This window comes from Bison bison, unplaced genomic scaffold (genome assembly GCF_000754665.1).
Source record: "Bison bison bison isolate TAMUID 2011002044 unplaced genomic scaffold, Bison_UMD1.0 scf7180017864105, whole genome shotgun sequence".
In the NCBI taxonomy this organism is placed as follows: domain Eukaryota; kingdom Metazoa; phylum Chordata; class Mammalia; order Artiodactyla; family Bovidae; genus Bison; species Bison bison.
The window spans coordinates 7,267,781-7,280,676 of record NW_011494677.1 but is presented as its reverse complement, the minus strand read 5'-3'; the positions used below and the strand labels follow the sequence as shown (position 1 = coordinate 7,280,676).

General features: G+C 39.4%; 1 protein-coding gene across 5 annotated transcripts in view; it reads left to right on the top strand.

Annotated features, from left to right (window-relative positions):
* The window catches only part of WRN (Werner syndrome, RecQ helicase-like), a 125,505-nt gene that overhangs the window by 17,336 nt on the left and 95,273 nt on the right, over positions 1 to 12,896 (top strand). For all 5 annotated transcript variants that reach the window (XM_010838804.1, XM_010838805.1, XM_010838803.1 and 2 more), the window contains exons 2-3: positions 4,815 to 4,916; positions 5,569 to 5,681. In XM_010838804.1, the coding sequence (XP_010837106.1) occupies positions 4,827 to 4,916; positions 5,569 to 5,681 (203 nt within the window). In that variant the 5' untranslated portion in view covers positions 4,815 to 4,826. The remainder of the gene's footprint in view (positions 1 to 4,814; positions 4,917 to 5,568; positions 5,682 to 12,896) is intronic.

Sequence of the window (12,896 nt, the reverse complement as noted above, 5' to 3'; positions counted from 1 at the left end):
CCTCATTCCATAGTTCATCAGGCACTCTATCTATCAGATCTAGCCCCTTAAATCTATTTCTCACTTCCACTGTATAATCATAAGGGATTTGATTTAGGTCATACCTGAATGGTCTAGTGGTTTTCCCTACTTTCTTCAATTTCAGTCTGAGTTTGGCAATAAGGAGTTCATGGTCTGAGCCACAGTCAGCTCCCGGTCTTGTTTTTGCTGACTGTATAGAGCTTCTCCATCTTTGGCTGCAAAGAATATAATCAATCTGATTTCGGTGTTGACCATCTGGTAATGAATAACCTTTCCAAGAATAACCTTTATCTAATCAATGATTAAAAGCCACATGCATGCAGAAGAATTTCTCTACTGTGAATTATTCTCCAACTTTCTTTTCTGTGTGCTTTTTATCTGGCCCAAGATGTAAGTATTATTAAGTTTGATAAAAATGTTAGGTTTGTAAACAAGTTTACTTTCAAATTCTTAACCTGGAGGCATCTAGATAGAATTTTGTGTGCAAAAAAGAGTATGTACATCTAAAAATTAGACATTTTAAATTAAAATGATTTCAGTCATATAGTTGGCTATAGGGAAGAGTTACTGAGGTTTATTTCTCTTCTGGCAGTGTGAATGATTACTACAGAATTACAAGATTTTATAGTTGTTTTTATAGAGTTGTTTATTATTTGCAGAAAACAATTTTCTGGAAGTTTTGCAAATGATCTACTCTGTATATAGCAAAACTTGTTTTCCAGTTTAATAATAATGTGTTTTAAGATTAAGAATAGACTCTTTTCCTATGTGTGTTGTGTATATATACACATACTTTGGGATTAGCTTTCAACTTTCCTGTTAAGGGCTTTGGATTTGTGGCACCAGTTCAGTTCAGTTGCTCAGTCGTGTCCTACTCTTTGTGACCCCACGGACGGCAGCACGCCAGGCTTTCCTGTCTATCACCAACTCCCAGAGCCTACTCAAACTCGTGTCCATTGAGTCGGTGATGCCATCCAAACATCTCATCCTCTATCGTCCCCTTCTCCCACCTTCAATCTTTCCCAGCGTCAGAGTCTTTTCCGATGAGTCAGCTCTTCACATCGGTGGCCAAAGGATTGGAGTTTCAGCTTCAGCATCAGTCCTTCCAATGAGTATTCAGGACTGATTTCCTTTAGGATTGACTGGTTGGAGCTCCTTGCAGTCCAAGGGACTCTCAAGAGTCTTCTCCAACACCACAGTTCAAAAGCATCAATTCTTCAGTGCTGAGCTTTCTTTATAGTCCAGCTCTCACCTCCATACCTGACTACTGGAAAAACCATAGCTTTGACCAGACAGACCTTTGATGGCAAAGTAATGTCTCTGGTTTTTAATATGCTGTCTAGGTTGGTCATAACATTTCTTCCAAGAAGCAAGCGTCTTTTAATTTCATGGCTGTAGTCACAATCTGCAGTGATTTTGAAGCCCCCTCAAAGTCTGTTACTGTTTCCATTGTTTCCTCATTTATTTGCCATGAAGTGATGGGACCAGATGCCATGTCTTAGTTTTTTGAATGTTGGGTTTTAAGCTAGCTTGTTCACTGTCCTCTTTCATTTTTATCAAGAGGCTCTTTAGTTCTTCTTTGCTTTCTGACATAAGGGTGGTGTCATCTGTATATCTGAGATTATTGGTATTTCTCCCTACAATCTTGATTCCATCTTGTGCTTGAACCAGCATGGCATTTTGCATGATGTACTCTGAATATAAATTAAATAAGCAGAGTGACAATATACAGCGTTGATGTTCTCCATTCCCAATTTGGAACCAGTCTGTTGTTCCGTGTCCGGTTCTAACTGTTGCTTCTACACTTGCATACAGATTTCTTAAGAGGCAGGTAAGGTGGGCTGGTATTCCCATCTCCTGAAGAATTTTCCAGTTTGTTGTGATCCACATAGTCAAAGGCTTTCGCGTAGTCAATAAAGCAGAAGTAGATGTTTTTCTGGAACTCTCTTGCTTTTTCTGTGATCCATTGGATGTTGGCAATTTGATCTCTGGTTCTTCTGCCTTTTCTAAATCCAGCTGGAACATCTCGAAGTTCTCGGTTCACATACTGAAGCTTCACTTGAAGAATTTTGAGCATTACTTTACTAGCGTGTGAGATGAGTGCAATTGTGTGTTAGTTTGAGCATTCTTTGGCATTGCTTTTCTTTGGGGTTGGAATGTAAACTGACCTTTTCCAGTCCTGTGGCCACTGCTGAGTTTTCCAAATTTGCTGGCTTTTGAGTGCAGCACGTTCACAGCATCATCTTTAGGATTTGAAATAAATATAAGCTTATTAATAACCGTTAACATAAAATGCCTTGCAATGTGTCAGTCAGTTTAGTTCAGTCACTCAGTCGTGTTTGACCCTTTGCAACCCCGTGGAATGCAGGACTCCAGGCCTCCCTGTCCATCACCAACTCCCAGAGATTACTCAAACTCATATCTCTTGAGTCGGTAATGCCATACAACCATCTCATCCTCTGTCATCCCCTTCTCCTCCCGCCTTCAATCTTTTCCAGCATGAGGGTCTTTGCAAATGAGTCAGTTCTTCACATCAGGTGGCCAAAGTATTGGAGTTTCAGCTTCAGCATCAGTCTTTCCAATGAGTATTCAGGACTGATTTCCTTTAGGATTGACTGATTGGAGCTCCTTGCAGTCCAAGGGACTCTCAAGAGTCTTCTCCAACACCACAGTTCAAAAGCATCAATTCTTCAGCGCTCAGCTTTCTTTACAGTCCAACTCTCACACCCATACATGACCACTGGAAAAACTATAGCTTTGACTCGACGAATGTTTGATGGCAAACTAATGTCTCTGGTTTTTGATATGCTGTCTAGGTTGGTCATAACTTTTCTTCCAAGGAGCAAGCGTCTTTTAATTTCGTGGCTGCAGTCACCATCTTCAGTGATTTTGGAGCTCCAAAACATAGTCTGTCACTGTTTCCATTGTTTTCCCATCTATTTGCCATGAAGTGATCGGACTGGATGCCATGATCTTAGTTTTCTAAATGTTTAGTTTTAAGCCTACTTTTTTACTCTCCTCTTTCACTTTCATCAGGAAGGCTCTTTATTTCTTCTTCACTCTCTGCCATAAGGGTGGTGTCATCTGCATATCTGAGGTTTTTGATATTTCTCCTGGAAATCTTGATTCCAGCTTGTGTTTCATCCAGCATATATTTTATCTTACAACATATAATGCAGATGGGAGTGCTAACATTCGAGTTGTTAGTTCTGATCGACTGAACCATAGATCTTCCCCAATGCCAGACTTTGCTGATGATACAAAGAGTACAGGCAAGCACGAAGTGCAGATGGAATATTATTTTCTTTTTGGTTTTTGGAGGAACCCCAAACTCTCACACACAGATTCTAAAAATTTCCTTTTCTTCTGCATTAGTACCAATTTATGATTTTGGATTAGCAAAATAGTTTTGAGCAGTTAAAAAAAAATTGCACAAAGGAAGTTGTCTTCATTTTGGAACTCCTCTCTGTTTTATATTATCTTTATTGTACAGCTTGCTGACTACCTCCCATTTTCCAGGAATAAATTAATAAATCCATCATTCCAAGCTTATTTATGATAAGCAATCTAGATAGGTTAGTTATATCTGGCTAACAACATTTTCTAGATAGATGCTCTTTGGTATTTTTTGGCTAGTAGATACCAGTGATAGGTGAGCCCTGGTGGCTCAGTGGTTGAGGTCTTCCATTCCCACTTCCTCAATAGAGTGAGTGAGTTACCTTCTACTGCTGTTAACCGTTTCCTTCTCAAGGTGTAAGAGTGAGTTTGTTCTGTATGCCAGATTTGTTTGCCAAAGTAATCTTTAAAAATTTTCTTTCATACATTATTAGTGTTATCAGTTTTGGGGGTTTATGCTTGGGAAGAGGAGAACTTAATGGATACTTGCTGGATGCTGTTTAATTTCTTCAGCATTTATAATATCAATAGGGATGACAAGCTAACCCCTAATCATAAAGAGTTGCTTTGATTATTTCATGTTGATATCATGTTTCATCATAAGAATCTTCAGGTATATATTAAAATCTGCTGTGCGTTTACTAGAAATTTGAGATGTCAGGAATAAGGTTCGCGTTTGAAGAGTTTTATTAAGACCTTAAGGCCACTTCAGTTTATTGTGTAAAGTGACATGAGGAGATGGCTCTGTTTTACCTTTAACAGAGTATGTCATAGTGTTCCTAGTCTTTGTAATTCTGTAACCGTTCTTGAAGTGCAGTTTACGTTGAGGAGAGCCCTCAAAGCTCATAACAGATTTTTAAAAAATACTCCCAACGAAACTAGAGAGACTAGTTCACTTGATAGGCCAAGAGTGTAATAAAAACCCTTAATATAGAAAAGCTTTTCTGTCTTTTCAGGTAGATTTGTGAACAATTTAACAGTTTCATGAGTTTACTTAGATCTTAGGCAATATGATAAGAAAATTAAAGTTATCAAAAATTTATAAAAATTTATATACCCAGAGATTCTCATTGTGAATGAGATGAAGATTGTTTTTTGAAGAGATCAAAGTCAGAGAATAATAGAATTTAGAAACTGCTAGAAGCTTAGAATTTAGAACTCTATTAAACTGCCTCACTTATTTTAAAAAGAAGAAATACTAAATGAATGGCTTAGAGCTAGCATGTTGTTTCTTTTGCGATTCTGGCTCTTACATCCTGTGTTTGGGCCCAGATGCCACAGCTTACTTTAAATATGTATGTTTGGCTCTTCAGTCAGGTTGATTGGTCTATCTGTGGGTTTTCTTACAAAGACTGGGTTTATTAACAGAATAATTGTTCTTTGGGTTTTGCAACTAGGACCTTTTAAAGATGAGTGAACAAACGTTGGAAAGAGGAGGGCAGCGGAAACTTCCTGATTGGATGTCTGTGCAGAAGAGCTATACAGTAGAAGAAAAAAAGGTATGCAGTTCATCAGTAGTTCTTTCAGATGGAAAATTTAATGTATATTTGACTGTAAACTGAGTTCATCCTCACACTTATAAACTTCAAGCCATTATTTACTTTTAGAGTTGTTGTGAATGAACCAGAACCTAGTCATTGAATGGATGAGTGGAATTAAATTTTAATTGGGTTTACAATATAAGAATTCTTATTCTGTTTTCCCTTTTTATCTAGTTCACATGGCTGGCCTTGCCAATTTGTTCCAATTCAGATTGTAATTTAGACAGTATTTATTTTGGTGAATTTTTTTATGGTCAAGTGAATTTTAAGTCCTGATGGATTTAAGCTTCACCAACCAGTCTTCAATATTTTAAGGCAACATTATTGCATCTAGAATACTAATATAATTGCAGAAAAGTATTAACAAAATAAATGCTTTTATGAAAATAGGGTAGAAGTTTGCAAGTAAATTTGTTAGAAAAATAATTTTACAGTAGGTAGCTTCATCTTTGTTAAATTGTCCATATGACTCATTAATCTATAAAGCTTTAGTTGATAAAACTTAGAGCTATTAATTTGCCATATTTCAGTGAATTTTATTATTTCAATGAATATTTATTATTTAATGTGACTTTTATTTGTGCCTTTTTGGAATTTTGTTTAACTCAAGGCATCTGTTCGGAAGAGTGTTTTGGAAGATCACCTGCCCTTCTTAGAATTCACTGGATCCACTGTGTACAGTTATGAAGCTAATGATTGTTCTTTGCTCTCAGAAGATATTAGGTAAAGATTTAAATTTCCAACTTTCATTTGAATTTGAACCCTTAGACTATAAGCCTTATGGTAGTATTTGTTAAGTGTGCTGAGTTTTATAGTGGAGGTGTGTTTAGTACATAGTTATACATGTAAAATATCACTAATTCTACTTTTTAAATAAAAACTTAAAATTTCTGAATTAAATATGTAATGGCCCTGTTTGTTCATTAATAAACCTTTGTATTATTTTAGCTAATTTTTAATCTTTTCAATACTTAAGATATTATATATAGAATTACTGAACACACTAGTTTAGGAAAAACATGCAAAAGTTATTCAACCTCTAAAACGTCCCTTTCTATTTCATTAAACATACCAACATTGTAATATTGAATAGTGACTATGACTGTCTCTGTTGCATTTAATTAGCAACAATCATAGCAAATGATCCTTTAAAAGAACTTTAAAAATGATTATTAATATTTTTTAAATTGTCAAATTAGTTTTCTCTAATAATCCAGTCTGGACATCTTTTTCGGGTGTTAGTTCTAAAAGGTCTTGTAGGTCTTCATAGAACCGTTCAACTTCAGCTTCTTCAGCGTTACTGGTTGGGCATAGACTTGGATTACTGTGATAGTGAATGGTTTGCCTTGGAAACGAACAGAGATCATTCTGTCGTTTTTGAGATTGCGTCCAAGCACTGCATTTCGGACTCTTTTGTTGACCATGATGGCTACTCCATTTCTTCTAAGGGATTCCTGCCCACAGTAGTAGATATAATGGTCATCTGAGTTAAATTCACCCATTCCAGTCCATTTTAGTTCGCTGATTCCTTGAATGTCAGCGTTCAGTCTTGCCATCTCCTGTTTGACCACTTCCAGTTGGCCTTGATTCATGGACCTAACATTCCCTGTTCCTATGCAGTATTGCTCTTTACAGCATCGGACCTTACTTCTATCACCAGTCACATCCACAGCTAGGTGTTCTTTTTGCTTTGGCTGCATCCCTTCATTCTTTCTGCAGTTATTTCTCCACTGATCTCCAGTAGCATATTGGGCACCTACTGACCTGGGGAGTTCCTCTTTCAGTATCCTATCATTTTGCCTTTTCATACTGTTCATGGGGTTCTCAAGGCAAGAATACTGAAGTGGTTTGCCATTCCCTTCTCCAGTGGACCACATTCTGTCAGACCTGTCCACCATGACCCGCCCATCATGGGTGGCCCCACAGGCATGGCTTAGTTTCATTGAGTTAGACAAGGCTGTGGTCCATGTAATTAGATTGACTAGTTTTCTGTGATTATGGTTTCAGTGTGTCTGCCCTCTGATGCCCTCTCGCAACACCTACCGTCTTACTTGGGTTTCTCTTACCTTGGACGTGGGGTATCTCTTCACGGCTGCTCCAGCAAAATGCAGCTGCTGCTCCTTACCTTGGACGAGGGGTATCTCCTCCCAGCTGCCCCTCCTGACCTGGAACGTGGAATAACTCCTCTCGGCCCTCCTGCGCCCGCACAGCCACTGCTCCTTGGACGTGGGGTTGCTCCTCTTGGCCTCCACCCCTGACCTCAGGCATGGGGTAGCTATGATAGGGGACTGTAACGCAAAAGTAGGAAGTCAGGAAACACCTGGGGCAACAGGCAAATTTGGCCTTGGAATACGGAATGAAGCAGGGCAAAGGTTAATAGAGTTTTGCCAAGAGAACACACTGGTCATAGCAAAAACCCTCTTCCAACAACACGAGAGAAGACTCTACACATGGACATTACCAGATGGACAACACCAAAATCAGACTGATTATATTCTTTGCAGTCAAATATGGAGAAACTCTATACAGTCAGCAAAAACAAGACCGGGAGCTGACTGTGGCTCAGATCATGAACTCCTTATTGCCAAATTCAGACTTAAATTGAAGAAAGTGGGGGAAACCACTAGACCATTCAGGTATGACCTAAATCAAATCCCTTATGATTACACAGTGGAAGTGAGAAATAGATTTAAGGGGCTAGATCTGATAGATAGAGTGCTTGATGAACTATGGAATGAGGTTCGTGACACTGTAGAGGAGACAGGGATCAAGACCATCCCCATGGAAAAGAAATGCAAAAAAGCAAAATGGCTGTCTGGGGAGGCCTTACAAATAGCTGTGAAAAGAAGAGAAGTGAAAAGCAAAGAAGAAAAGGAAAAATATAAGCATCTGAATGCAGAGTTCCAAAGAATAGCAAGAAGAGATTAGAAAGCCTTCCTCAGCGATCAATGCAAAGAAATAGAGGAAAATAACAGAATGGGAAAGACTGAGATATCTTCAAGAAAATTAGAGATACCAAGGGAACATTTCATGCAAAGATGGGCTCAATAAAGGACAGAAATGGTATGGACCTAACAGAAGCAGAAGATATTAAGAAGAGGTGGCAAGAATACACAGAAGAACTGTACAAAAAAGATCTTCCTGACCAAGATAATCACGATTATGTGATCACTGACCTAGAGCCAGACATCCTGGAATGTGAAGTCAAGTGGGCCTTAGAAAGCGTCACTACGAACAAAGCTAGTGGAGATGATGGAATTCCAGTTCAGCTATTCCAAATCCTGGAAGATGATGCTGTGAAAGTGCTGCACTCAATATGCCAGCAAATTTGGAAAACTCAGCAGTGGCCACAGGACTGGAAAAGGTCAGTTTTCATTCCAATCCCAAAGAAAGGCAATGCCAAAGAATGCTCAAACTACCACACAATCGCACTCATCTCATACGCTAGTAAAGTAATGCTTAAAATTCTCCAAGCCAGGCTTCAGCAATATGTGAACAATGAACTTCCAGATGTTCAAGCTGGTTTTAGAAAAGGCAGAGGAACCAGAGATCAAATCGCCAACATCCAGTGGATCATGGAAAAAGCAAGAGAGTTCCAGAAAAACATCTATTTCTGCTTTATTGACTATGCCAAAGCCTTTGACTGTGTGGATCACGATAAACTGTGGAAAATTCTGAAAGAGATGGGAATACCAGACCACCTGACCTGCCTCTTGAGAAACCTGTATGTAGGTCAGGAAGCAACAGTTAGAACTGGACGTGGAACAACAGAGTGGTTCCAGATAGGAAAAGGAGTACGTCAAGGCTGTATATTGCCACTCTGCTTATTTAACTTATATGCAGAGTACATCATGAGAAACGCTGGGCTGGAAGAAGCACAAGCTGGAATCAAGATTGCCGGGAGAAATATCAAATACCTCAGATATGCAGATGACACCACCTTTATGGCAGAAAGTGAAGAGGAACTAAAAAGCCTCTTGATGAAAGTGAAAGAGGAGAGTGAAAAAGTAGGCTTGAAGCTCAACATTGAGAAAACGAAGATCATGGCATCCGGTCCCATCACTTCATGGGAAATAGATGGGGAAACAGTGGAAACAGTGGCTGACTTTAGTTTTTGGGGCTCCAAAATCACTGCACATGGTGACTGCAGCCATGGAATTAAAAGACGCTTACTCCTTGGTAGGACAGTTATGACCAACCTAGATAGCATATTGAAAAGCAGAGACATTTCTTTGCCAACAAAGGTCGTCTAGTCAAGGCTATGGTTTTTCCAGTGGTCATGTATGGATGTGAGAGTTGGACTGTTAAGAAAGCTGAGCGCTGAAGAATTGATGCTTTTGAGCTGTAGTGTTGGAGAAGACTCTTGAGAGTCCCTTGGACTGCAAGGAGATCCAACCGGTCCATTCTGAAGGAGATCAGTTCTGGATGTTCTTTTGAAGGACTGATGCTAAAGCTGAAACTCCAATACTTTGGCCACCTCATGCTTAGAGTTGACTCATTGGAAAGGAGTCTGATGCTGGGAGGGATTGGGGGCAGGAGGAGAAGGGGACGACAGAGGATGAGATGGCTGGATGGCATCACCGACTTGATGGACATGAGTTTAAGTGAACTCCGGGAGTTGGTGATGGACACGGAAGCCTGACATGCTACAATTCATGGGGTCACACAGAGTCGGACACAACTGAGACACTTAACTGAACTGAATAATCCAGTCTAAGACTCTTCAAACATTTTACAAGGAGAAGTAGTAGGAGATTCCTTCAAATCTTTGATGTTAATATACTTGTATATGTATATATTTTTAATTACAGTTTACATATTGGACTTCCGTGGTGTCTCAGACAGTAAAGAATCTACCTGTAATGTGGTAAACCTGGGTTCTTTCCCTGGGTTGGAAAGATCCCCTGGAGAAGGGAATGGCTACCCACTCCAGTATTCTTGCCTGGAGAATCTACATGGACAGTGGAGCCTGGTGGGCTACAATCCATGGGGTTGCAAAGAGTCAGACGTGACTGAGTTTAGGACTAAGCATAAACATAGCACACATTGGCTTGAAAGAAGCAGAGGTAAGTTGTTTATTAATGGTCTCCTGGTAGATGTATTGTAGAAAGAGTGGTCAGGTGAGCTTACTCCCACTGTAGTTCACTGGCTTTTTTTGGGTCTCATCAAATAGAACTAAGTTTGTCTTACAGAGAAAATAAAATCTGTTGTTTATGATTATGTATTAACTCTACAATGACAACCCACTCCAGTACTCTTGCCTGGAAAATCCCATGGACGGTGGAGCCTGGTAGGCTGCAGTCCATGGGGTCACTTAGAGTCGGGCACGACTGAGCGACTTCACTTTCACTTTTCACTTTCATGCATTGGAGAAGGAAATGGCAACGCACTCCAGTTTTCTTGCCTGGAGAATCCCAAGGACAGAGGAGCCTGGTGGGCTGCTCTCTATGGGGTCGCACAGAGTTGGACACGACTGAAGCGACTTAGCAGCAGCAGCAGCAGCAGCTACCGTCTTACCTTTAGCAATGCTATAGTATGTCCTATCTGAAGGTAATAAGCCTAAGTGTCTTGAAGGGTGTAGTTCTGATGAATTGTGTTTTATGGAAGGTAAGCAAGTAGTTTGGTTTTTTTTTTTTGCTTCACCTCATTCCAGGTTTTCAGCAATTTGATTATGATGTGCCTTTGTGTAGTGTGGTTTGTGTTTGTCTTGCTTGGGTGTTCAGTGAACTTGTTGGATCTGTGGATTTATAGTTTCATCATGTTTGAATAATTTCTTCAAATGTGTTTTCTCTTACATCCTGTTTTTCTCTTTTGCCACTCTATATGCGTATAGGTTACATTGCTTAATACAGCGGCTGTGTTCTTGGTCATGAGCGTCTTTGTCTTTAAAATTTTTGATTCTTTTTTTCTCTGTGCTTGGGCTCTGTCTGCAAGTTCCCTTGTTATTTTTTTTTTTTTTTATTCTGTAGTATCTGATCAGCTATTATGCCATCCTGTGAATTTAAAATCTTGTTGTATATTTCATGTCTCGAAGCTCTATTTGTTTCTTTTTAAAAATACCTTCTATTTTGGCTCTTACCATATTCGTATTCATAAAAAGCAGAGACATTATTTTGCCAGCAAAGGTCCATCTAGTCCAGGCTGTGGTTTTTCCAGTAGTCATGTATGGAGATTAGAGTTGGACTATAGCGAAAGCTGAGCGCCGAAGAACTGATGCTTTTGAACTGTGGTTAGAGAAGACTCTTGAGAGTCCCTTGGATTGCAAGGAGATCCAACCAGTCCATCCTAAAGGAGATCAGTCCTGAGTGTTCATTGGAAGGACTGATGTTGAAGCTGAAACTCCAATACTTTCGCCACCTGCTGCAAAGAGCTGACTCATTTGAAAAGACCCTGATGCTGGGAAAGATTGAAGGTGGGAGGAGAAGGGGACGACAGAGGATGAAATGGTTGGATGGCATCACCGACTCAATGGACGTGAGTTTGGGTGAACTCCGGGAGTTGGTGATGGACAGGGAAGCCTGGCTTGCTGTGGTCCATGGGGTCGCAAAGAGTTGGACATGACTGAGCAACCGAACTGAACTGATATTCATGTTTTCTTTTAAATCTTTGAACATATTCAGCATATTTATAAAATAGCTGTGTTAATATACTCTTCTATTAATTCCATTATACTAATTATTTGTCTATTAAATGACTATTATCCTGCTTATAAGTTATGCTTTCCTGTTTCTTTTCTCATGACTGACAATTTTTGATTAGATGTTATGATCTTACCTGGTTGAATGTTAGATTTTGTTGTCTTCCTTCAAAGAAAGGAGCTTTGCTTTGTTGGGCAGTAAAGTCACCTGAAAATCAGTTTTACACTTTGAGGCTTAGTTTTAACTTTTTTAGGCCAGATGTCAGTAGCCTTTATTCTGGGCATGATTTAGTCTGTAATGGGTGTGACCTTTCTGGAGTCTTTGGTGACTGCCCCAGGTGATCGAAACGAATCTCTCTACTCCAGTTTTGCAGAACTCGATGCCTCTTACCTCTGTGTAAGCCGCAGGAGTTGTCCAGATTGCAGTTCCCTGGTTTTTCTTTGTCCATCCTCGTAGTTTCTCTCTGTGCTTGCGTGTCGTTTCCTGCCTAGCTCCCTCCTCCCCAGGACTCTGCCCACACCTTCCAGCTGCTTCGCCTCTCTGGCTCTGAACTCTGTCCTCCCAATTCCGTGCTCTGCTGTGGACTCTCCTTCCTGTTCTGTTGTCCAGAATGTTCCAGGAGGAAATCTGGGGCAGCATTTGGGTTTACACTTGATTTCCTCCCCTCAGAGAGCATAGTCCTGTAGCTCCTGTTGTCCAGTGTCTGGAAACTCTTGTTTATGCATTTTGTTTAATCTCTATTGGTTCATGGGGGAAAGTTTTTACTGATCAGTGATATTTCATCTTAGCCCAAAACAGAGGTTGAGTTTTTAAAAATTTATGAAATAGGTTTTTCACTTTTAAAAACTATGAAGCAGCCAGATATAAGCAATAATTTAACACGCACCCATAGTCCTTCCACTAGCTTTGTCAAACCTTAATCTTCCTTTTCTTCAAATCTTTATTAAGACAAAACAATAAAATACAGCTGAAGCCTCGTGTATGCTCTTTCTGATTCTCTTTTGCAGTCCTCTGAGTTAACTTCTATCATGAGTTCAGTGTTTAGTATTCCCTCACATATTTTCTATAATTTTCATAATTTAATGTCCCCGTCAATATATATACTATTACTTTGCCCATTAAGAAACTTTAAAAATAATGCTATCAAACTCTGTGTATTCTTCCACTTGTCTTTTTCACTCAACACTTTATATTCTTGTGAATTTTTCTTTTTGGTTTGGTATGTGAAGTTCTATTTAAACTTTTATATAGTATTACGTTGTCTCAGTATATCATAATTTATTCACTCTCTTGTTGATGG